The sequence below is a fragment of the Mixophyes fleayi genome, chromosome 6 (assembly GCF_038048845.1).
Source record: "Mixophyes fleayi isolate aMixFle1 chromosome 6, aMixFle1.hap1, whole genome shotgun sequence".
In the NCBI taxonomy this organism is placed as follows: domain Eukaryota; kingdom Metazoa; phylum Chordata; class Amphibia; order Anura; family Limnodynastidae; genus Mixophyes; species Mixophyes fleayi.
In genome coordinates this window covers 53,767,727-53,793,961 of record NC_134407.1, presented here as the reverse complement: position 1 = coordinate 53,793,961, position 26,235 = coordinate 53,767,727, and the positions used below count along the sequence as shown (strand labels likewise).

The following is a 26,235-nucleotide window of genomic DNA, read 5'->3' as shown; positions in this document are numbered from 1 at the left end:
TTACTTGGTCTTTGACGTGACCTCACATGATTCAGATGGATTATCCTTTTTCGTCACTTTGTAACTGCATGATTCCTTATCAAATTTAGAAGTGCATGTCTCCTTATCATAGCCGACAGGAGCTTCTATGCTGTTATGGAGAAAAGAAATGTCACTCAAAAACATATAAATATCATTATATCTTTCTGCCACTTTACTTTTATGATGGATTCAGCTATCTAGTATTTCGTCCAAATTATGGATCCAGACAGGATTGCTAACCATCATTAAATGTAATGGCAGTCAGTACAAATATATTGAAATTGAATTTGTCAGCAAAAAAAGACAGGTAAAGCAAATATATACCCCTACTATATTGTATATATGGTAAATGTACCAAACCAATAATTTTCATAAGATTTTAGATCCCTTTCTAAAGATGGATACACACTACATTCTGTTACCAACGACTGAAAGTTCCGATGAGCATGCTGATTATGTGTACCCCCCTACATAACTGACCTTCAGATCTGTGACCTCCATCTCTCATAACCATATGCTGAAAAGATTGTGACTCTGCACATCCTAGAGAGATCTGCCTAATCTCCCAAAAAATAACTCTGTGATTTTTTGGGAGTTAATAAAACCAAATCAAGAGATGCAAGGTGCTTTGGCGCAATAAAATATGATTGTGGAGCATACACACTAGTGCACTAATTGCATCAGTGTGTACCCAGCTTTACCATCCCTGATCTTCCTACTGTAAATTATGTAACTGCTTTAAGTCTTGGAGATATTTTGTAAATAATAAATGCCATCATCACTATTTTGATTTTATCAGGTTGTTTGCATCTCTACCTACTTTTGACAATGTTTTGCTGAGGTTTGTTCATGTCACAAAAAGTAAGATATTGTTCATTCTCACATTTTTATATCTAAGATATATTTGTAGTAAGTACACATAGGATTCTGTACACAGGCCAAATCTATGTCTAATTTGTCCACACAAATAGCAACCCACAATTAAAACTTTATCTCAAATGTCTTCAATCCTCATAGGCTCCTGAAACGTTCTATCTAACTATCTATCTAACTATCTATCTAACTATCATTATATATATATATTTCATGTTCTTAGTAGCTTTTTAATTTAAATTTTTTTAGGTTGAATTATCCTTTCAGTTCCAATTGTGTGCAATAGTCAGGAAATAGTTTTGAATATCACTCTATTGTGTCCCTTCTATAGACTTACTGTGCTTCCTGTTTTTTATTAATGGTATTAAATCAAGAGTTTTAATTAGTTATTAGTTAGTAGTATGTAATTGGCTTGCAAAGGAAAAGTCATGGAGACCCATGGTTTGGTGACCCCTATTTTGGATCCCCATCTGTAGGGTTAGTCTAATTGCTTTCCTTCTTGTTTTACTACAAAAATAAAATAATTTGAAATGGCAACAACAAGTTTTAGAACATACTTAGAACAACATTGCATGCCACTTTCAGAACATGAGCAAATTTTACAATCTTCAATCCACTCCGAGTCTATTTCATGAGCTTTTCCGTTGAACAAACAGCCTAAAAGATAAATGCACTAGTTGAGATACAAAATAAACAAAATTAGAGATACCAGATATGTAAATGGAAACTCAGGCACAATTTACTATGCTAAGGGTAGATTCACAAGTGTGGTCAGACTGTTCTGCACTTCTTCTTAAGCTGCTGGAGCAAAATGCAGATAGGAGGGGCTTTAAAAAGAAATTGCTAATTCTTTTTAGGATCATATTGGGCTTTGATGAGCAACACAAGGAAAATGCTTAATGTAGTCAATATTGAAAAAAAATAAAAAATTGCGACAATCATGCTGCGTCTTTTACGTAGTTGCCTACTCTTCCGAAATGTCCAGGAGACTTCTGAAAGAGCAGGCAATTCTCTTCCAAAGTCGTTTACCTGCCTGGTGGACAGGGACGTTGTGTAATGACATGAATTGTGCATTCAAGCTACTCCCATCTCAGTGAACACTGAGGAGGAAGAGGCGTGATGGTGAAATCATTGTAATCACCCACTTGCAGGGCCGGATTAAGGGAATGGAGGCCCCTGGGCTAAGGGGGCCTCCATTCCCCCATGAGGGCCCCCCCCATGATCCGAGCCACCCCCCCATGATCCAAGCCGCCCCCAAGGCACTTACCTCCTTCTCCTGGCATTGCAGTCCTTCCCTGGCGCACTGTACGCTCTTTACTGAGGAGATCTCGTGAGAGTGAGACTCACGAGATATCCTCAGTAAGGAGACTACAGAGCGCCAGGGAAGGACCGCTGTGAAAGTGTTTAGCAGCATTGATCGGGCCGGAGGCGCCCCCGCCTCCGACCGATCAATAATACTGTTGAGCACTTTCAAGGGCCCCCTGGATGCCCGAGGCCCCTGGGCTGTAGCCCAGTTGGCCCTAGGGTTAATCCGGCCTTGCCCACTTGATGACGCAAATGGAGCCACCAAGCAGTGCCCACCTCTTCTTTCTTTTTCTAACACCCTCAGATTTGGCGAGAAAACACACACCTACGAATTCTGATTGGACTCCTACCAAAAATTTCAAAGACTGGTTCTATGCACTTCTCGATAGTCAAAGAGAACATTCATTGGTATCCAAGAGCAGAGCTTTCATACCTTGTTTTACTAATATGCTCTGTGTTATAATGCTACATTTTATTGAGAAATGTTCTGTTTACCTTTAGTTTTCGTTTTACGATCAAATGTCAAACTTCCAACTTCACAGGAAGCACTGGACAATACCACCGAGACAGTAAGCACAACACCAAGAGCCAAAATGAACTTCTGCAATGAAAGAATAGGGAAAATGGTGTACATTTATTTGCATGTATTACAATGCAGGAACAATTCAAAAGAATATAAAGAAATGCATTTTCAGTTGGAAAAACACAGATCTAACTTCTGAACACAAACGGTCAGAAAATGTTGCCCCAGACCATTAAAATTTAAAACATTGGGGCTTTAAATAACATAAAAAACTTACATTTCTTTCTAACATTTAACATGTTAAAAATAATTTAATATGGGTAGCGTAAATAAAATAGCAGATAAAGCAAAATTAGTTAAAATTGCTGATGTAATTCACTATGTAATGAACAAGTGCTGTTGACCCATGGTAGCCATAATAATAATATTAATAATAATAATAACTATGCACTCTGCAGTAATATGTAAAGTCATCAAGTGCTTCATTATGGAGCGTCAAATGGACAATACAGTATAGAGATGAGTGAACTTGTGGACAAATTAAGTGCAAAACTAATTTTGTGGCTGAACAGGCTGTTTTGCAGCTCCGGTGACACAATCATCTAGTTCTGTGTTTGCTTTGCCATTTTCATTTTGTACTAAAATTCAGAAGCCAAATGTCAATATTTAAGGTAAACATTTTTCGCTTATCTCTAGTACAGTAGTATGTGATTAGACCCATATTGCTTTAAGTATACCATATAGTCCCCTTGAGCAAAAATAAATTAATGAATACCGCACAGTACTAAGCATTACAAAAAAAAGATGGTAAAGTTCCTGTGTACCCTTCACAGTCCAAACCGAGAGCTGTCCGCTCAGGACCACTCTAGTTCCTGTACACTATTATTTGGAACACTGAATGTAGTAATTGCTGTTGAACTGTATTATAATGCACAGTGTGGCAACATTGCATAAGAAAAATAATATATAAGAAATTTTTTGTGTAAGTGACAATATTTTCATAGTGGTATGGCAGTAATACCGGTCAAACACAAGGAATAAATGTATCTTCAATAAACACTGTCACATTTTGATCATTACAACATCTTTCTCTGTAACCTTTCTCCATTTCTTATCCTCTCTTACACTCACTGTATAATTTACCCCTCAGTTTCTTTCGTTATAATATTTTCCTCTATTCTCTGCTCCCCTAGACCTCAGTTTGGTTCACACACTCATTGTTGCTTCCCCTCTCCACTTCACCAGTCAACTATTCCTGTTCTTAAGGTACATGTTCCAGGACCATTCTGTCAAATAAATATTCACTTCTACAAATCTCACTGTGATTTATTTTCTCTATCCCTTCTCCTATTCCTTTCTGGTGGTGATATTTCCCTAACGCTTTGCATTTAAGTAATTTGTCTTGTACTTGGGGTATCCTTTGGTGTAACATTAATAATATAAAATGTAATTTTATTCAATATTCCTATATATATTTAAAGGATATGAATGAGGTAGTGAGATTAGTTAATACCCCCTTTCTCTTTTCACAATTTTTTTAATTATTTATTATTGTATTAGTTATATAAATGTCTATGAAATTAATGGATAAATATTTGAATTACAATGTATATTTTATATGTGATTCATGTTGATTATATTGATGAAATAAAACAGACGTTTTAACTTGCGGTGGACGTTGAAATAAGTATTCTATCAGCCTGCTTACTACTGATTAATTAAACAAACGTACAATTGTTTGTTTAGGGTTTTACATATTGTAAGAAAGTGAATGATATTCATTATGTCTCTAAGAAAGCTATGGTCTGTGGAGAAACTCTTCAGGCTTTTAGAAAGCAAATTCTATTATTAATGTATATATTCCTTTTCATTATAACAGTCGAACTGAAGTTTTACATATGAATTTGCATGCTTGCAAAAGTGATCTCTGCGAGCAGATACATGTCTGAAACATCGTCCAACCTGGAATCATCGGGACCGACTTCTATACAATGGATCTAGATTTATGAGTAATCTAGAGACTCTGGGCTAGATTTACTAAGCTGCGGGTTTGAAAAAGTGGAGATGTTGCCTATAGCAACCAATCAGATTCTAGCTTTCATTTATTTAGTACCTTCTACAAAATGACAGCTAGAATCTGATTGGTTGCTATAGGCAACATCCCCACTTTTTCAAACCCGCAGCTTAGTAAATCTAGCCCTCTGTCTTTTTATCAAAACTACTACGCTAATGATAGCTGTTACCTCTTCTTCTATTACTGAACCATGGCTTTCTGAGTATGACACTGCTGCTCCTGCTACACTTTCATATGGTGAAATACACTGGAGTGATACTCATAGACTCAGCAGATGGCAGGGAGATGGAGAGGGACATACCAATCCCACCATGTCTCCTTCGGGCAGCACGGTGGCCTAGTGGTTAGCACTTCTGCCTCACAGCACTGGGGTCATGAGTTCAATTCCCGAGCATGGCCTTATCTGTGTGGAGTTTGTATGTTCTCCCCGTGTTTGCGTGGGTTTCCTCCGGGTGCTCCGGTTTCCTCCCACACTCCAAGAAAACATACTAGTAGGTTAATTGGCTGCTATCAAAATTGACCCTAGTCTATCTCTCTGTGTGTGTGTGTGTATGTTAGGGAATTTAGACTGTAAGCTCCAATGGGGCAGGGACTGATGTGAGTGAGTTCTCTGTACAGCGCTGCGGAATTAGTGGCGCTATATAAATAAATGATGATGATTCTGTGAAGTCCACTGTATGCCTCTTTATCTGTTATCATTTTAGTAGCCTTCATCCCTGCTCCTCTAGCCCTGTTGCTTGCTGATTTCTCTGCTTGGCTCCGTTATTTGTGACAATCCTATTAACAATGCCAACTCCTCCTTTATCCTTTTGTCTCTTGGGGATAAATGTATCAATCTGCGAGTTTCCACCAGGTTTGAAAAGTGGAGATTTTGCCTATAGCAACCAATAAGATTCTAGCTATCATTTTATAGAATACTAAATGATACCCGGAATTCAGGAGTCCCCTGGACATCAGGGAGAGTGGGCAAGTATGTTCATAATGTAATAGGTCTTTCACATGTTCCCAGTTCTGTTTATTCCATAATTGCATATTATATTGTTACTATCATCCTATTTATTCATGACCACAAGTTCACCATGTTTTCTCTTTATACAGTAAATCCAGGTAACTTTGGGAACTTACATTAAAACCCGACGTCTCCAGCATTCTAGATAATAAAATATTGTCTCAGTAATGAAATGTTTCTTTCTGTCTTATGCTGACAGGCATATCTGTTTCCCGCATCAGCTGAAGTACAGATACATATATTATAAGAGAGACAATTAAAATTATGTTGAATGACAAACCCCCTGCAGGGTCTATTTGGACTTTCCACAAATCCAATGATGATCATTTTACAAGAACAAATGTGTACCATGATTAATATTGGTAAAAATACACTAGATATCAGACTCACCATTTTAGTAGGGCAGTTGCAGGTGTAAATCTGTGCATTTACAGAACACCATTTATACTCTGTGAATGATGGTGATTAATTATCTGTCATACCACATGTTTGCCAATCTGATTAAGAAATATTGAAGTGTGTCATTCCTTTGAGCAAGTTGCTAGAGCAGGATCTATGTTAGCAAATGGGTGTGTACATTCAGGTGACAATTTCTAAGAAGTCTGGGAATTTAGTTAGAGCTTTTGGTTCGTAATGAAATTAGGGTAGAATTGCAAATAGTCAATAAGAAAAGCTTCAAATCCTCAAACAGGTGTGTCTCTTGTAGCCACCACTACTACCTTTACCCATGTGGACTTTATAGAAGCTCAAGTTTAATACTGTTAATCTCACTTTACTAACCAAACACAGGAGCAATGTTTTTTCTTCACACACTAATGTAACCTATAATTAGGTATTGAAGATAAATATTTAAATCAAACGCATGATTTTTTTTCCCATCTTAATCCGTATTGTACAGGCTTACTTTAGTAGTGTATTTCAGAGCTTTTACTTATTGAAAAACAAACACTTTTTTTCCTATAGCAAATTTACTAATGGTTGGTGATCACAAAGCGATGTCATTAATAAAGGACTTTAATGTTATAATACAGGACTGGTGTATCCCATGGTGTTATCTGCATACATATGAATACACCTAAAAATAAATATAAATAAATAAATATACCCTGATCCTCTGCTGTCTCAGATGGGATAGTGATACCTTTGTGAGCTATACATGAGCCATAGCTTTTGGTAACCGAATGCCCTCTAGGCAGGGGGCTGACTGGCAAATTTTAGTCTGGGAATCAAGACTCAGCTCAGCAGCCTATTAGGAACATTTTAAAGGAAAAAAAAATGCAGGTAGCCCAGTGACCCAGCCCAAGGTAGCCCACTATGGGACCGGCCCGGGGGGGCAGATGTATGTCCCCCAACCCAGCCTGCCCCTTCCTCTAGGTTAAAAAGTTATATGTCTAAGCACTACCTACCAGTATTCCCTCATACAATGGATTTGCAATCATTAGGGCGGGGCTTACACAACCCCTGCTGTCACACAGCTATGTGAGAACCTAATTGGATCAAGAAGCTGCATGTAAGCAGGAAGGAGCCTGTATGCAACACACCAGGATTTAATATAATGTTAAAAATGACAGCTGTCTACTGTTTTGATGGCTGCAGCTCTTGTCCACTAAGAAGCTGACTGACATTTCTAGCAGTACATATTGTGATTAAGCAACTTCAAATTAAAAGCAGAAAACATTAAATTACACAAAACTCCTAACGTAGATTGTAGTGATAGCACTAAACACTTGGCATACAATTATTATATATATATATGTATTTAGTGAGCATAAGTCCTGAACAATAATACACTCCCTCAGTATATTAGGGAGGCAGCTGTCCTCCAAGAGCACCTCTTGTATATCAGATGTTAGGCAATCTAAAGAAAAAAAAGAGAAAGATAAAGAAGACAGATGCCCTCTGGTGTAGTAATTTAGAACACACTCTATGTTGAATAATTTGAGCAATAGACAGGCTTCTCATTAGACAGGCTTCTCATTTCCCAGGCATTACCCAAACTCATGTACATTTTTCGTACTATTCCTTATATCGTACCTAAAGGATTGATGGCCGCTTTCATACACTAATGATGACATATGTGTGGCGACAGAAACGCCCCCTTCTCTCCCATAAACGCATGGCCTTATCTAAACAATGTGGTGGATTGATGCTTCCTAACTTAACTTACTACCAAGAGGCCTGCATATTGAGCCACCTATGGGATTGGGTACTTCCTCAAACCTCTAAGCCATGGGTGGATACTGAGAGAGCCCTGTGCCCTAGCTATCTTCTGCTGGACCTTCTCTGGACTCCCAGGTCCGCCCGCCCTTTTGCTGTTTGCAAACTACGGTCCATCTCCGATGCCATGCAGGTGTGGGGCAGGATTATTGGGTTGCATATAGATTTTGCACTTCTATACCATAATCTCTTCTCCCTTCATGCTGTATGTCAACTGATCTCAGATTTAAATCTTGCCGTTTGGAAAGATAGGGGGATTTCTTCCTTATCAGACTTGTTTGCCCAGGAACTTTTTCTTCCTTTCTCTCTCCTCCGTTATAGCTTGCCTTCCTCAGAGACATATAGGTACTTGCAACTTAGGCACTGGGTGAGAACTGTCTCTAAGACCCCCTACTTTTTCATCTCACTCTTATCGCCTGTTTTAGATAGACTGACAAAGGATAGTAGTAGAGGTGGAATAACGTTCTGGTATCACTACATCTACTCCTTGATCCCCCCCACCAAAACCTCTGCACAAACTTGGTGGAAAACGGATGTGAATCTAACCTTCACTGAGCAACAATGGGAAAAAATGTATGTAATCCCTCATCGTATGTCAAAATGCATTAACCATACAGAGATGCAGGTCAAACTTATCAACCGGCTGTACCTTACCCTGGAGCGGTTACATAAGTTCTGGCCAAGTCAATCAAAATTTTGCTGGCGCCACTGTGCCCAGGTAGCCAATATTTTTCATGTCTTCTGGTCATGTCCGGTTCTTTGGCCGCTCTGGAGCGAGGTATTTGCCTTGATCTCAACTGTCTTAAACACCCCTGCTGCTGCTAGAGCGACAATAGCACAAAATTGGAAGTCCCATGTCTCCCCTACTATTACCCGAATCATCTCCATGATACAGTACAGCTTTGAGATGGAAACAACAGATATGCCCTATTCCTCATCTGCATCAGCCCCCATCATGAGATGGTTTAAGTGGCATGAATACTTCACAGAAGGCCCCGGGGCTACCCAGGATACCCCCCGATTATCCACTAGCCCACTCTCCAGCGGCTCTCATAGAGTCCCCCCAGCCCCAGCCCATTGAACAGTCCTCATCCCCTGGTACCCCTCCCATGTTGGAAACATCTCCAGACTGTCAAAATGAAGGTTAATATGTCTTGTTGTATTTCAATATTCCTAAATGTATATTGTTGATATTGTGAGCCTTATCTCAACCGATTGACCCCTTTCCCCCTGCGTGGGGATTCTTTGTGTGTTTCCCTTTGTATGTCTTTTCTCCCTTTCCCTTTTTTTTCTGTACTCCATATACTTTTGAAAATGTTGAATAAAAATATTGATGCAAAAAAAATCAAAAAACAAATTGAGCAATATAGTGGTATATTTATTTAACAGGTGATACGCATTAAATATGGTGAAATTGGCTGCTTTCAATGTAGATAGGGTTAGTTTTAATTTCTACAAATTTATCAAATCACTGATTTCTCCAGCACTAGCCCCTTTTTCACAAAAATCACCATATAGCTCTTATGGGACTGTGAGAATGGGCAACTTATCAGGGTTAACTTTTCACAGCTATGTTATTTATATTTCTTCAAGTTATCATCATCTGTGGATATGATTAACCAAAGACTTCAACACATCAGACCCTCGCTGGAGGAGAAACAGAAGAGGTAGTCGTTCACCTCTTCAAGATTCCTCCATTGCAGGCTGACAGCTCCCAATGTGCCACTATAGCAATGGACCCTACCTTGCAAAGAAGAAACAACACTAAGCTAGATCGATATTACTGTGACAGCTATAATATTTAATAATGCTCACCAATACCAAATACAAAGCCAATGTTTACTGCCCTTTGTGTCTTCTAAACCGATCACCTTTTAAACACTTCTGAGGCATGTAGCACTCAGCTAAAGTAGCAACATTAACAGAAGCCATTTATTTGCTGCTCAGCTTGTTTAATTATTTGGTAAAACAACAACAGTGATGTGCTGTACATAAATCTATCATCATGTATACATAGGAAACCAAAATGGTAGGGAGGGCTCTGCTCATGAGAGAGCTTACATTATAATTGGAAGAGGGCACAGCTGAAAAAAGAGGAGTGAATGAGGCTCAGAGGAGAGATTGTGATAGGAGGGAGCAGGTTAAGCTCTAATAAAGAGATGGGTCTTCAGAGGGCATTTAAAGATTTGAAAGCTGTGGGAAAATCTGATCAGCCATGGTAGGGAGTGGATAGTGCCATCGGAGAACTTTGTAGGCGGGAGTGAGAGGTGGTTACCAAAGATGAAACAAGACCTAGATCTGATGTATACCTAACAAGGCAAGTGAGGTGTATTTTGATATGATATTTGAGATGCTTTAAGTGGTGGTGTTGTTAAAGACTTTGTAGGTAAGGGGGAGTAATTTAAATTGGATTACCAGCATAGGGATTTGCAAAGTGGTGCAGCAGATATGGAGTGATAAGAGAATAAAATCAGTCTTGCTGCGGCATTTAAGATGGATTGAAGCAGGGATAAATGGGTGAGGGAAATGCCAGATAGCAGGTGGTTGCAGTAGTAAAGGTGGTAGATGATGAGAGAATGGATAAGAGTTTTGGTAGCATCTTAGGTAAGAAAAAGGCTTATCCTAGCAATATTTCTAAGGTGGAGGTGCCAGGACTTGGAGAGAGACTGGATGTGAGTAATAAAGCAGAGACCAGAGAGCAGGGCTTGGTAGATGGAGGAAATTGTAGTGTAATTGATTGTGAGGTAGATTTTAGGGGAGCTGGTGACTCTGGGAGGAGTGAAGATGATAAGCTCTGTTTTCGACATGTTGACCTTTATGTAACATTCAGACAGATCTGTTCAGATAGCAGAGAAACAGTTGGTCACCCGAGTCAGTACAGGAGAGGAAATATCAGGGGCGGAGAGGTAGGCTTGGGTGTCATCTGCATAGAGGTGGTACCGGAGGACAAATGAGTGAATTTGTTCCCCAAGACAAGAGGTGTATAATGAGAAAAACAGAGAGCCAAGAACAGAGCCTTTTTGTGCTAGAGGTGGGCATGCAGTGGGGAAGAGGGAGTGGATCGGGTCAAGGGGGCAGGATATAGGTTGGAGGTATTCAGTTACTGGAGAGAATGAAGTAAGGAGGGATTGGTGATTGTAGGAGATAGTAGGTGGAGTATGCAGGATTTGACATGAGGAAATATTATGTCGAATAGTGTTGATTTTGTCTTTGAAGGGGCTGGCAAAATCATGGGCTGTGAGGGTGGAAGAAGAAGTTTCATATTTGTAGAAATTTGAGTTAAAGTTGGGAGTAGAAGACTAGGCGTGTATTAGAGAATTGGAGTATGTTTGCTTGGCAATTGAAAGGCAGTGCTTTAAGATGAAAGGATGAATTTATAGTGGAGGAAGTCAGCATAGGAACAAGCTTTCCTCAAGCAGTGTGGGAACACTTTGCCGATAGATGGTCTGTTTGGTGTTCCATGATGGGAGTTTGGATTGTTGGAGACTACATGTTTTAACTGGAGCTGTGTTGTTCACAGCTGAAATGAGCGATTGGTTGTAGAGGAAGAAGCAGTCACAGGGCAGGACAGGGTATTCATAGGACAAAGTAGTTAATTAAAATGGGAAGTCATTATTTCCAAATTAGTTTTTAATTACTGCGTGTCACAATGACTCACAGTCATTATTATTACAGACTTTTTCTATTAACAACACGCAGCTCACAGAAATTTTATCTGTCTGTTAAATTAGCATATGACTTTTGCATTGTATGTCATTTATTTATGATGTAATTATGATTATTGATACTCTAGGATAATTTTGATTAAGATTAAGGTGGTAAGTCCTGATTAGTTTATTTTTAAATTTCTTAACGTGCTCTACACAGCCTTATTCCAGGGACTAAGTGTAGTAAGGTTTGCACTACTGATTTTCCCAGTTTTAATTGTTATTGTCTTACCGTTTTGGTGAAAAAGATTTTCTTTTTAGTGACTTATATGTATATTAAGTATTATAAAGGTATGATTTCTCTTAAATTGTGGACAGTGCAATATTACTTTTTTTTATATAAATTTCATACATAGATTTGCCCCACAAATCACAGCACAGTGGCCTAGTGGTTAGCACTTCTGCCTTACAGCACTGGGGTCATGAGTTTGATTCCCGACCATGGCCTTACCTGTGTGTTTGTATGTTCTCCCTGTGTTTGCCTGGGTTTCCTCCGGGTGCTCCGGTTTCCTCCCACACTCCAAAAACATACTGGTAGGTTAATTGGCTGCTATCAAAACTGACCCTAGTCTCTCCCTCTTTGTCTGTCTGTCTGTCTGTCTGCCTGTGTGTGAGTGTGCGTCTATATTAGGGAATTTAGACTGTAAGCTCCAATGGGGCAGGGTCTGATGTGAATGAGTTCTCTGTACAGCGCTGCGGAATTAGTGGCGCTATATAAATAAATGATGATGATGATGACAATTAGAGACAATTTTGGCATTCTTTTTCCTTTTCTTTTAGAAATTTGGAGGGAGCAATTACCACGTTTTAGGAGCAACAAATCTGTGTCTGGAAGTGCTACATTAGATATTTGGTTAATGTCAGACACCGTCCCCACTCTCCTCCTTTGCCGCTAGGGACAGATGCCTTCCGATATCGACATTGTGCAGCTGTCGTCTGGCAACGGAAAGCGACTTCTGGGATCTTTGCTGGCCAAATGGAACATGCGTGCCCATTGCTAGGCAACAGGACGCGGCTTTTGTTTTCATATCAGCGGTCAGTTTGACGTCACTGATCACCGGAATAGGACTGCCTATTTAAAGCAGACTCAGCACTGATTCAGTGGCGAGTATTGTATCACCTTCCCAGTGGTCTGGTCCTTGTTATGCTTCCTGAGTGACTTCAGTTCCACTGTTCTCTGATTTGTCTTTTGGTTTTCCTGGATTTACTTCTGCCTGTTCCTGACAATCCTTCTGTCTCTCGATTTTGGTTCTCCGGGTTCTGACCTTGGCAAACCCAACTACTCTTCTGAATTTCCCTCGTCATTTTCATTGTGCATTCTGGTTCTGACCTGGCTTGTCCAGTACTCTCTACTAGTGATTCCAGCTATCTTGCAAGCGACTGACAATGGGGGCCATGACCTATATGTAAAGAGGTTTGGAGCTGGATAGTGCTTCTAAAGCACTATGCTTACAGGGAAGGTGGCAGGTCTCAATATGATGTAGCCATGCCCCCACCGTGACATGGATGCACACCCTTTTTGGAGGCACGCCGACAATGTTCCAATTACTTTTTGGGAGGTAAGGATTTATTATATATGTGTTACATACATAGGTTTTTACAAAACAAATGAAACATAAGGCAGATGCCCCCCCCCCCCTTCAAGATTTGTGAATCAAAGCTTTTAGAATCAAATAGAATAAATGAGAATACAAAACAGTAGGTACAATTAATACATTAGCATGAAACCAACAGGTCAAAGCACTGTTATTTTATGGTTTGTATGAAGGATATTTGTATATTTTAGGGCTAGGGAGTCCATAGATAAGAGCATACTTGCCAAATTCAGGAACTTGGCATTCGGGAGATGCTGGGGGAGGTAGGCGTGCGGGGGGCAGAGCTCAACAAATTGCCTCATTATGGCCCTTCCCCCGCGATGAGATATGTGTCATTTTGGCTCTAATTATGCCCATTTTACTAGGAAGTGTTCAGATACGGGAGACTGCCCTACTCTCCCGGGAGACCTATCCAGGGTTTGGGAGTTTCTCCCGGACATTCTGGGAGAGTTGGCAAGTATGGATTAGAGGTGGCACAGAACAATGCCTGCTTTCATCCAGGGACTTGAGGTTTGTTTTCACTGACTCTCTAATTATATACGCAAATTCATATAATGCAGACAATCACGTTTAAAACACTAGTGAGGAATGAGTCTATAATTGAAATGACTAATGTTGACCACACAATTTTATACTTTATGTAAGCATGACAATTTTGTAGAATGGGTTTTGAGACATGTGGGTAAATTAAAATAAAATTGTGTCTACCTCACATGCTTCATCAGCTGTGCCATTGTGGTCCACTCAGTAGTAGGACTGCTTTGGTCAGTCTGTGGTGAGTTCTGAGACAAAAATGAAGCCTTGGATAAGCTTCAGTACAAATAGTGGCTTTATATGTACTTTTCTCAATGTGTCACCCAAAATTAAATCGTAAACTAAATGTTTTATTATAGCCTTACTGTGCTGATTGTCTTCCATTAATTTGTCATGACAAGCAAACAACCACAAAACAATCAATTTATCATGTGCTTGTTTTCATGGTGACAAATGTATTGTCTGTGACTTTAGGTAGCTAACATTTTCACAGTGGCATTAATGTAAGCTGTAATTAAATAAGACATATTTGTATGGTTATTTATAAGCTGGCATCTCGAAGCTGGGAAATGTTTAAAAGGTGTTTTTTGATGCTGCATGCTTGCATTGGAACTCCACACTGGATTACTGCCTTATTTCGCCCAGTTAGAAGTGTACGTGTACAAAATATTACTATGCTGCTACTCAGAGAGATTAAAGCTGATTTATAAAAGTGCATAATCTACCATTAGGTAAACTAAAATGGTAATAAACAAAAAGATCAAAGAACATTCCACTCAATCAGATGAAAGCACAAGTTCTCCCATATTAGTTATTTTATGACATACTTACCAACTCCCGGAAACTTGTTTCCGGGAGAGGGGGGGTGACTGGAGGGCGGCAGGGGGCGGGACGAGGCCAATCGCGTCATTTTGGCCCCACCCTCCGCGAAAACCGTAATTCACGTCGCGGGGGGCGAGGCCAAAATGACGCGATTGTCCTCGTCCCGCCCCCAAAATGGCGTGATTCACAGAGAATCGCGTCAAATGACGCGATTCTTGGTGAGATTGGGATGCGGGAGAAATGCCAGCTTGCCCGGGAGACTGATCCGAATTTCGGGAGTCTCCTGGACTTTCCGGGAGAGTTGGCATGTATGTTTTATTCCAGAACAGCCAAAATGTACAATATTTTAGGGATTCACCTCTTCCTTGGGTAAGCTAAGGCAGTCACTAAAGCACCAAGAAAAGATGTTCAAGAGTTCACACTTCGTATAGTTTAAGATTTCACTGTGCATAACCACAATGTCCTTGCTGGGGAAGTAATGGTGTTGAGAATGGAACAGCAAGGCTCAGTGCCCAACATTAATTCCCTAAATGCCTCAGACACCACAAATGTAAAGGGTAACATTTCCATAGCCACATGTGGGCCAACTTGACATTCAGGAAATAATGATTTAGTGTACAGATGAACAAAATCACTGGCATTTTGTACAGAGTAGAACAGGCCAAGTTCTCTTGATGCAGTTTTCGAATTCCGCTGTTGCTTCGCTGTTCTGTCAAATTACATTTCGCACTGTATTTGTAAATTCTGCATTTCTCAGAATTTATAGTCTATAAATAGAGCTGGGGCAACAGTATCAATCCATTATACAAAGTGATGTGGCTAAGGTATAATAAGGTGTTAGTAGATGAAATTCAGCATGAACTGAAAATGATAAGGGGAACTCCACTTAAGAACAAATCCTGCTGGTGAAATGTGAATTATTCTGCAGCTACAGCTAAAAATATAGACAATATAAGTAAATAGGAGGTCTTATTTTATATTTATATTTCTGTGTTGATATTTAGATTTAAACAATTATCAATGTTGTCACGAATCACCCTACGAGTTGAGTTACCAGAACCTGTTGTTGACGAGAGCTTCACCTATAGCAACACCCTTTCCCATAGAACCAGATATGTTTGCTGGTACTCGGTTGTCCCCAGGACTTATTCTCGAGTAGTGATAACTCAACTCCGGTAGGTAGGCACCACAGATCACTTGACAGTGGGATGCTGAGCAGAGATACTCCTGGATCAGATAAAGCAGGAACACAGAGTAGTAACAGGATGCAGTACCAACCTCCATCAGTATTACAGATTGGCAGTGTGGAGTAGAGAATGGTGTAGTATAAGCTGTAGCCTGTGTGAGATGGAGCTAGAGATCAGCACTGTGTCAGGGAAATGCCGGAGCAAGATTGAAACAATGCAGACACAGGTGATCCTGCGGATGGGAGGTGATCTCTCAGATGAAAAGGCAGAGTCAGAATCCAGGCAGAGGTCAGGGCCACAAGCAAGCAAGCAAGGTCAGTATACAGACAGAGGTCAGGGTCACAAGCAAACAAGCAAGGTCGGTATCCAGGCAGAGGTCACGGGTATCAATCAGGAAACTGGTAGACTAATCACAGAACCAGGAGCATGGAGAAGCAAGCGTGTGAACGCTATAACTGGCAAAGGCAGAGTGAAGCTGACAGGTATTTAAACCAGTAGTAGTCAATCAGGGCAGGTGTCAGATAGAGCTGCAGGTGAGAGGAGTTCAGGTGATCCCACTCAGGCTGAAAACAACACTGCAGCAGCCAAAAAGAAAACAGCAGTTCCTAACAAATGAATGTTACATATTACTTATATCAGGTGTTGGTTAAATTTTGCCTCAGTTAATGAATATTAATTGCTAATTGTATGGTACTATGTAAATTTGAGGGAGGCAAACACTCCATGATGAAGGGGATTAAAGTAACTAGTTAAAGGGTCTCCTCAATCTTCCATTGGCATCACGGCTGAACAATGTGGGTCACAGGATTGTGATCGGCTGTTTGCAACTGCTGTTCATATGTTTTCTTTCCTCTCTTTTGTTAGTATATTCCTTTAGTTTTGGCTTCTTATGGGCTTTTTATGATGTTTTAACAAGCTACTTTGCACTATACAGTATATTTATCCTTCATTTGAATGTATGCTGTTGGAGGAGTTGAAAAGTTAAAAAGCCAAGTAGCATGGGAAACTAGTAACCAGAACTTAAAAAATCACCGCTTGGATAATTTAATTGCTCCTTTACTATTACTATTGTGTGCATATTTATAAGAATGTAGTTTATATTTCACTATATACTAGAGATGAGTTCGGATTCGGAGAAATCTGACAGATCGGTGATTTGGGGTTCCAAGTAGATACAAAACTCAACTTGATTCTTTGCACAAAATTGAATCTGAAAATGTGGCAAAATGTAATTTCCAGGAAAATATGGAACCAAAAATCTTGCTATACAGGAAGTGCCTCATTGCACTTCTGGTTAATGTGCTCCAAGCTGGAATGCATACCGCCGGAGTGTGCACTTGATAGTGGAGGTGCTTTATTGCACCTCCTTGGTACATATCTTTGGTGCTCATGGGGAATACACACCTGCTAGGCAGATCTCCCAGTTACTCCCCTAGGAATCGCTGTATTTGGTTGTTATAGTGATAACGTGTTTGTGTACTTCCGGTTTTGGCACATTCGGGTATGGCATTTTCGGTTTATGCATTCCAGGATGAATACATATTGTTTAGAGTGTCTCATAGGGAATAAAAGGGAGCCATTTCCTCATATATTTTGCAATGATATGCAGACCTTTTGATGAGATTGTAGGGATTGAGGCAGGAGGTCATAACAGAATTAGAAAGAGATTTAGTTGCATCTAGGGTCAGGGCCATCTTTTCCTTTGGGCACGATGGGCAGCTGCCCAGGGGCCCCACAGGCAAGGGGGCCCCATAGGCACGGCTCTTAATGAGAATAAATAATCCTGCAAAAGAAAAAAACCTGCAAAAAAAACCTTCAAGGGTCACTGAGCAAGTACATCTATCTATCTCTATCTCTATATATCTATATCTATATCTGTATACATCTATATATCTATATCTAGGGGCCCCGGTGCACTGCTTTGCCCGGGGGCCCATAATGTTGTTAAGATGGCCCTGTCTAGAGTACATAAAATTGCATACTCTAGCAATATTTTGAAGGTAACAGCAACAGGGGCCTGAAGCAAGCAAATGCTACAAACCCACCATCCTCCAGTATTAAAGAAGGAAGCAGGGGCCTGCTGGAGCAATCACATGCTACAACTCCACTATCCTCCAGTACTAAAAAGGGTGCGTGGTAGATAGGGGTGGGTCAGCATGCATAGGGCCTGGCAAGCAAGTGTAGAAGACATGGGGGGGTAATTTGAATTGGAGGGTCTCCCGGTGAATGGCTATCATAGGTCCTCTCTAACAAGCCCCTGGTATAAACAGCTAATGCCATTCAGTCCACTTATGTTATCATCACATGGAAGGGTGACTTGCCTCAAAGTCCCTAATATCAAAACAGATGAAGTCATCTCATCAGTCATGGATGCCTCAGAACCCGAAGATAATTCAGACAAAAACAATTCTGATGTGATTCAGGGTATAGCACACTATTAAAGTGTGCTCCTCAGGCTATTTGAAGATGTTTTGCTAAATTAAGTAATTGCCTATAGTAAGCTACTAACATTATTAATATTCAGATCCACATGACATATGTGTGAATGGCTGTGAGCATGTAAGTTGGGGTTGTGACTTATAAACTCTCTGTACAACAGCTTCAGTCATACTAGACTGTTACTACAATCTCTGGGGGGAAAGGGCAGTAAATGAGCGACAAATTGAAGCTTCCCTTTAACAGAACTCTGAATAGTAACCAGCAGGTGGCAATATAGATCAAATTCTTGAGTTCTTGAAATATAACAGTAACTGTAAGTCCAATGGATTTTTTTTTACAAAATACATTTGACAACAGAGCAATGGTTGAAGGGCTGCAGCAATTAGCACAGGGATTATTGCTAACAGCACTGGGATCATGGGTTCAATTCTAACCAGGGCACTGTCTGCAAAGATATAAAACTAGGAGACTGCCATTCCACACTATTTTTAAATATACCCTGGTACCATTCCTACAACATGCAGCATTCAAGGTATAGAAAAATAGCCGACACTCAGGAATTTTGCAAAGAGTTGAAGTGCTGTATTCAAAACAAGCAATACTACAGGAGTCAACTAGAATAATACTATATATATATATATATATATATATATATATATATATATATATACACAAGTTAACCCGTGCATGATACTCATGCATTCTAGTCAAATCAAGCTACTTAAGGTGTTAAAAAGGTTCTTGTCATGCATTTGGGCCTCAGGGGAAGAGCGTTACTTCCTGACGCAAGCACCCTTTTTTAACGTGGTTTTGTCCACATGTCACCACCTCATCATTTTTCTCCATCACCTCATCCTTCATCTTCATCGCCACATCCTTCATCAAGCTACTTAAGGTGTTAAAAACTCCCCACTGTCACCCCCGGCAACCACCAACCACTCCCAACTGTCACTTCTCCTTCAAGAAATATATAGGTCAGTGTATAACTCTGCCCAGCAGGTGGCGCTGCAGCTTGTTTTTTTTTTCCACACACACCACTAGGCATTTATATAGTTGATATATATATCTATATAAATATACATTAGAGATGTTCACTGACACCTGTATTCTGGTTTTGGTTTTGGATCTGAATTAACTTCGTGTTTTGGTTTTGGTTTTGGCAAAACCGCACTAGCGTGTTTTGGTTTTGGATCCTTATTTTTTTCTAAAATCCCTATTTTTTTTACATATTTTTGCTTTTTTCCCCCCTACGTTATTATTAACCTCAATAACACTAATTTCAAGTCATTTGCAGTCAATTTTGACCACCTCACAGGTCAAAATATTATTTGCATACACTTTCAAACAAAGACTGCAGATTTAGAAGACCAAGCCTGCCAGACCTATTATTTGTATTTCAGCAATGACAATTAGCAATGGAGCAATGAAGCTCTCCTCTTTTTATGTTACCTATATAACACAGTACAATGTGACTGCAGATTTAGAAGACCAAGCCTGCCAGACCTAGTATTTCTGTTTCAGCAATGACAATTAGCAATGGAGCAATGGAGCTTTCATGAATGTAATTGGAGACTTTGAAGAACACTGTTACCCCCTCCTCTTTCTTTTCTACCTATGACGCTGCCCAACTGCACTAGAGACTGCCAAGAACTGTGCTACCCCTTTTGTGTCCCTATGTGAAATGGCGCTGGATCGCCATGGAGGGCGATACTTATAGAATCCAAAGCTCCCGAGATCCGGCGACGTAACAATGACGTTTTGCCTCGTTTTCAATTCTGAGGGCGCGCAAAAGTACCGAGCTGGCTGGGCTCGGTACTTGGATCTGCTAAGTTCGGGTGTGTTCGGTTCTCGAGGAACCGAGCCTGAGCATCTCTAATATATATATATCTATAAATATAGATATGTATATATTTATATATATATATATATATATATTTATTTGTACTCCTCTGTCCACTCATATTTCCTCCTGTCTTTATCTCCCTATGCTCACAATATAATGATTCTTGCTGCCTCTACCTCTATGCTCCTATTTCTTTTGCCTCCTTCTTTCACTTTAATTATTCACTTTTTTTCCTGGCTGCCTATAATTTTCTGTTAAAATAGACTATTTACCCTTTTCCTTTATCAATGAACAAGTGCACATGGGGAAAATGTCTGTTGAAGCACACTGAGGTGAAAATAACATTTGCGCGCTGTGCATTCCCTAGTTCTCATTCAGATCACAGTCAGAAAACTGGATGAACTACTGCCTCCATGATGCAAGCAGGGAAAAACTTTCCTTTCTTGCACCACATGGTTGCTGACTGATTGTGCATAACTAGGTCTAGCTGCAGTACAATGCCAGGAGGCTCAGTAATAGGAAACCTTTGCATTACCAGTCAGCTCCGCACTGTATTATACAGCAGCCGCGGCGCTGTCAAAGAAGAGTCCGCTGCGGACGCTTCTTTGACAGCGCCGTGGCTGCTGTATAGTACAGTGCTGCTATGTAGGGGCACTTCTTTAGCGGAGGGGAGGGGTTTCTGGAGACCCAGAAACACCCCCCTGCGTGCGCCCCTGAGTGGAAAGGTTTGTGACTACATCACCATTGAGGGGTGGCATTGTCAAAATGGGGATATGGCCACACACGGCGTATAGCTAGTCTTTCTGAAGTGCTAGGCCACCCATCTATTACCGTGCGCACCTGTTACTGCTCAAAAGTGTATTATCCCTATAGCAACACTTATCAAAATAAATAGTATAGTGTGTTTAAAATGTATAATGTATGTAGCTTACTTGCCAACTTTTTAAAAATTATTTCAGGAAGACAAATAAGAGAAAACTATTGCGTCACTCATATCGCTGCCCGCCAAAGGGCAGACATTTCCTGTTTTGCCCAATGCGTATGTCCTGCTCTGCCCAACGGGCATGTCTAGCTCCACTCACAGACATATCTAGTTTTGCCTAGGGGCATGACCACCAGGTAGAACACATAGCATTCTGAGCAGCATGCAATCAGAGTTTTTTTTTATTGTTTGTGTTATTATTGTTATTTTATTACTATTATTCCTTAGTTTAAATCCCAGTCACACTCTCACATTGTATCTCTTTATCGTTGTAATCCACCTCTTTATCTCCCTATTGTCCATCTTCAGAGTCTATTATACTGATCTTTCTGTATTATTTATGTTTTCAAAAGACAACCTAATCATATGAACACTTTTTTTTCATTGTGATATTTTATGCTTTGTGTGCATGTGCTCTAAGCGGGAGCTAAACTCTTATCTACTCATCCTAAGCAGAGAAGATGTTAAGAATTTCTCTTCATTAATTTGCTTTAAGGAATTGCCATTCAGCAGCATATTAGGATTTCAATAAACTTAAATAAGCATTTATCTCAACCCCAGTGTCGCTATAATGCTCTGTAACCTTTCTTTACTGAGATGCCTTTGAATTTGGTGCTGACACTGATCTCTCTCAATGGTCGGAATGTAGTAAAGTTTTGCATTGCTGTTTTAAATTGAACATACATTATATGTGTTTTTTTAAAATAAATAAATAACAGAATGCATTAAGCTGTGATTCGTTTAAAGTTGAGTCTGATTATGTCTGATTTGAAAACACCAGAATACATGCACTTTGGAGCAAATTGTTTTAAAAGCCAAACCACATGGAAAATGGTTTTACAGTGCACTTTTTATGTGCTCCCTTTAAGAGGCTGATTGGGTGCCATCCCACCAGGAAAGCTTTTTGTAATACGTCTCCCTACTACAGTCGAAACCAGCACAAGGCAAGACAGGCTAGGCCGGATCACACTATAACAATTATACTCAGTTTGTGGAGAGGCTCATAGATAATGAGCAACCGTTTCCCCTTTGAAATTTTACCAGCTTGCCCTGAAAAGCACTAGGGCTTTTGCAGGCAACACTACTGGGTACCAGTACAATGGGTATAAATGGAACCCCAGAAATGACAACATTGCCACCCCCAGTGGTCACAGTAGGATGGTAAGTGAGCTGTTAGAGCCCTGCCCATTAAACAAACCTAGCATAAATAAGCTAATAATACATTGCCTTTTTTTAAAAAGTAAAATGCAATTAAAAGACTCTACAAAACCATATTCTACCACTTTATTGATGTAGTCCAGTGGGAATTCCTCTTTCTTCATAATCCACAGGCAGGATGATGGCTCAGTGGGCAAGGGTCATGAAATCCAGGTATCCATGCAAGGGTTTCATCTGGGTGCTCCGGTTAACTCCCATACTCCAAAAACATACTGGTAGGTTAATTGTCTGCTAACAAAATTAACACTAGTCTATGTGTCTATATTAGGGAATTTAAACTGTAAGCTCCAGTGGGGCAGGGACTGATGTGAATGACAAATATTCTCTGTAAAGCGCTGCGTAATTGGTGGCGCTGTATAACTAAATGGTGATAGTCATGATGCTGATGAAAGCTGCTCCCTGCTGTCACTGGTGCTGGTTATTGATCTTTTTTTAAAAATGATTTCTTTCTTCTTTTTTTTTTAACACTGCAAATATACTGCAGGCACACTCCTTGCTGTATTCATCTGCTCTGACATTTTACATAAGTTGTAGGGACATGGAAAATGGGCATGCACCTATTTATGAACATAGATCGAAAGATGTAGAGCTGCATCTCACAGTACTGCCTACTATCATGTTAATTATTACAATTTCAATCTTTCTTATACTGTACTGCTTGATTCATTTAACTGAATGAAATAATAGTCTGAGGAGATCAGGACTGCCTTTATTTCATGAGACAAACATATATTTTACACGTGTTTTACTGCAGTAGTATACTTAGGGCTTGTCATAGGAAATAACATTCTGCATGATTTTATACCATGATTCACATTTATAGTTTTTGTGTTTAAGAGCATTAATGGTAGATTTTTAGGTACTATTTGTGGGTTCATAAAACCCTGTGGCGGCCAGGAAATTCAGACACCTTCAGATATATGGAATCTCCACGCCTACTACCTCATTTAAATATCTTTTTCTGTTAAATGAAATCTTGCGTTTGCCGATCTTTTGTCCGCATTAGTAAAGAACTCTCCCCCACACACATCAACAAGCATATGATTTATTTATTCAATGTATGGTCCCGTATATTAGAGATTAATTGTCAAATCAGGATGCTTTGCAGAGATACAGGGCCTCATTTAGAGTCGGACGCAAAAGTTCGTTTTAGGCGCATCGACCACAAAACCACTATCACGCATGTGCAGCAAGCACCATATCTGCCTGCATCTCAGACGCAATTTACACTTGCGATAGCTTGCAGCTTAGTAAGAAGGAAAGGGCGGACCGTGGAATTGTGAAGGCATGAACTTGTATAATATAGACACAGGGGGTGTGATCCAGTAAGTAAATCCTGGACGCAGTAAGGCGCAGACGCAACACATGTCCTAAAAGGGCTAAAAATGTGCGGCAGGGATTAGGTGGCACAAGTAGTTAGCTAGCTGCACGAACTGGTCGGTAAGGTAGTATGAGTGGGACGCAACCGTAATACCCTACCAAGCTGTGGCACACTCCCACTCCTATACGTCTTAGATGCACATTGCGTCCGACTCTAAATGAGGGCCATAATGTTCAAGGTCCAGTTTTTGGCTTGCAGTTCCACACTGTATTTGTAACTTTGTATTTCATAGAATAAATAGAGATGGAATGATGGTCAACTCATTCTGATGTGTGATGTAGTTGGGGTAGGACTCAGAACACTTAACTGCAAAATCCAAAATTTTCAAGGCAGCAAATTAGCAGAACAGTTTTGAAAATTTTGTTTATCTTTAATACTGCGGCATCTAGCATCCATATTCATGAAATGATATCGCCATTTGCTGGTACAATGTGCTACAGGTTGACCTTTTAGGAGGACATCTTTAAGAAATAAGCTTTGCGATGGGATTTATACAATTGCAAAATAAATCATATACCAAACATTGTAGAGTGATAAAAAAATACTGTATGTAAAAATAGGAGGGAAGTGGGGGTCATATGTGACAATGGAAGAATGGTGCAAAAGCATATGGAAAAAGGACAGAGGGGTGAGGACATATGGGACAGAATCGGGACAGTTATGTTACATGTTCTTGCAGCTTTGACTACCCGCTAATGCTTTTGTTGGTGTCTTAAGCTTTGTTGCTCCTTGGCCAGGTCCTGGAATGTTGTCACTGAATCTACACGTACTGTGCCAGCGATGAAGAGGACAGAGCTAGACCAGGGTGGCGAGTATGAGGGTTTGCTATAGGTAGGTATCTGATTGTATGTGCCTACATCATCCCATAGAGAGACAGGGGGCTGTAATTAGCTCTACAGTTGTTTCATATAACAGTATTTACTCAGGTGACCACTGTAACCAACATGGAACTGACCACAGTAGATAGCCAGTATATTTTATCTATAGTGGGGTTCATGGTTAACATGCTACTGTGTAAAGCTGCTGTAGAACATGTTTTTTGATGCAGCAACTAATATTGCACATCACTCATCCATTGCATCCATCCCTGAACATTGTTACATCAATTCCCGATATTTTACTGTCCCACCCCGCAATATGCAGCCCTTTATCGCCACCGCTGGCAAATGACTGGTGGCAAGTGGCTTTTTTCAGGCAGATTCATTCATTGACTCCACTTCAGAGACTTGGTTCATTTTTGAATTGAAAATGTATTTTGTTTTAATTACTTTAATGTGGTCTACAAGTTAATTTTAACATTTTGATTACAATATGGCTGTCAGAATTTTAGGTATTTCTACAAAATAGTATTTCAAAGTTTAATCATTAACAGTAGGAAGTTGTTTTTCAAAGATATATCTTGAGGACCGACCATAAATGTCATAGTGAGTCACAGTTTAGGAACCCCTGAATAATTAATATAGCAATTATGATAATTTGTTAAATATGTTTGCTCTTGATAAGTACTTTCTCTACATTCTAAACAGAAGACAATATGTATACAGAATCCCTGCAACTGTCATTATAGAGTGCACATACTAAGAGTGGGGTGGTGCCATACACTTGGGATAATAAGCGTTAGTTGCTCTTTTGCACTATAAATTCAAGGAGCAATAGCTAGTTATTTTTCCAAAGTATTTTTCTGGCTGTGAGCATAAATCATAATGGAGTCATTTATGTTTTCTCTAGTTCTATAATAATGGACATTTGGCATGTATTATTGTAATCCATAGTGTAATATAAAATCTGGCTAAAGAAATCATCTTCCAATGCCTGTTTTGATTGAATTGAAGAGTTGTATAACTAAAATTTATTACTTATTATTTGTCAGACAGACAGGAAAGTTGACGAACAAGTTAAGGATCAACACACCCGGGACTTTCTACTACTTATCTACTTACTACTACTACTTTGACTTACCTGTCTATCACCCAGATAAGTTAGGAGTTCCCTCTCTGTATCTGGGGACATGTTTAATATTTGTAATAAAAGTGTTACTTTTTAAAACTGAATTGACATTTATATACCTCTTGGCTGAGGTTTCTTCACTATTTACAAACCTATAGATAGGTGAGATTTTCTCACAGTGGTTCACTATGCAATATATTTTTTTACACTCTTTCATGATGAATGATTCCATGATGTAGTTGAAGTGGTGATCTGTGGAAGGCATCGTTAACCAGACTAGATGCCCTGTATTTAAAGAAAGGCTTACGTATTCATCACTTCATGTAAATGCATTATTTGTTACGTTATCACATTGATTACAGAGCTTCACTATATATGTTTTTACTTTTTTGGGAGTTTTCAAGACGAACATTCATGCCGCGCAATTCACCGTATATGGATATTATACATTGGTGAATCTGTATATATTTAGATTATTATTAAGTTATTGGATGATTATGTACTAGAATTTATGTTTTTAATACATATTTCTTGAGAATAATATCCTTAGAATCCAGT

General features: G+C 39.7%; 1 protein-coding gene across 1 annotated transcript; it reads right to left on the bottom strand.

Annotated features, from left to right (window-relative positions):
• LOC142095336 (beta-microseminoprotein-like) lies at positions 1-25,740 on the bottom strand. Its single transcript, XM_075178289.1, has 4 exons — positions 25,690-25,740; positions 2,695-2,800; positions 1,452-1,551; positions 1-130 (listed from the first exon to the last, which is right to left on the bottom strand). The coding sequence occupies exons 1-4, from the start codon at positions 25,738-25,740 to the stop codon at positions 1-3; spliced, it is 387 nt and encodes a 128-aa protein (XP_075034390.1).
• Between the last annotated feature and the right edge of the window lie 495 nt (positions 25,741-26,235).

What these genes read in the sequence shown, in the direction of transcription:
- LOC142095336 (XM_075178289.1), bottom strand. Translation starts at nt 25,740, where the DNA reads ATGTCCCCAGATACAGAGAGGGAACTCCTAACTTATCTGGGTGATAGA. An exon ending in CTTATCTGGGTGATAGACAG is followed by an intron (nt 2,801 to 25,689) that starts GTAAGTCAAAGT and finishes CTTTCATTGCAG; the next exon opens with AAGTTCATTTTGGCTCTTGG. An exon ending in TCGTAAAACGAAAACTAAAG is followed by an intron (nt 1,552 to 2,694) that starts GTAAACAGAACA and finishes TTTATCTTTTAG; the next exon opens with GCTGTTTGTTCAACGGAAAA.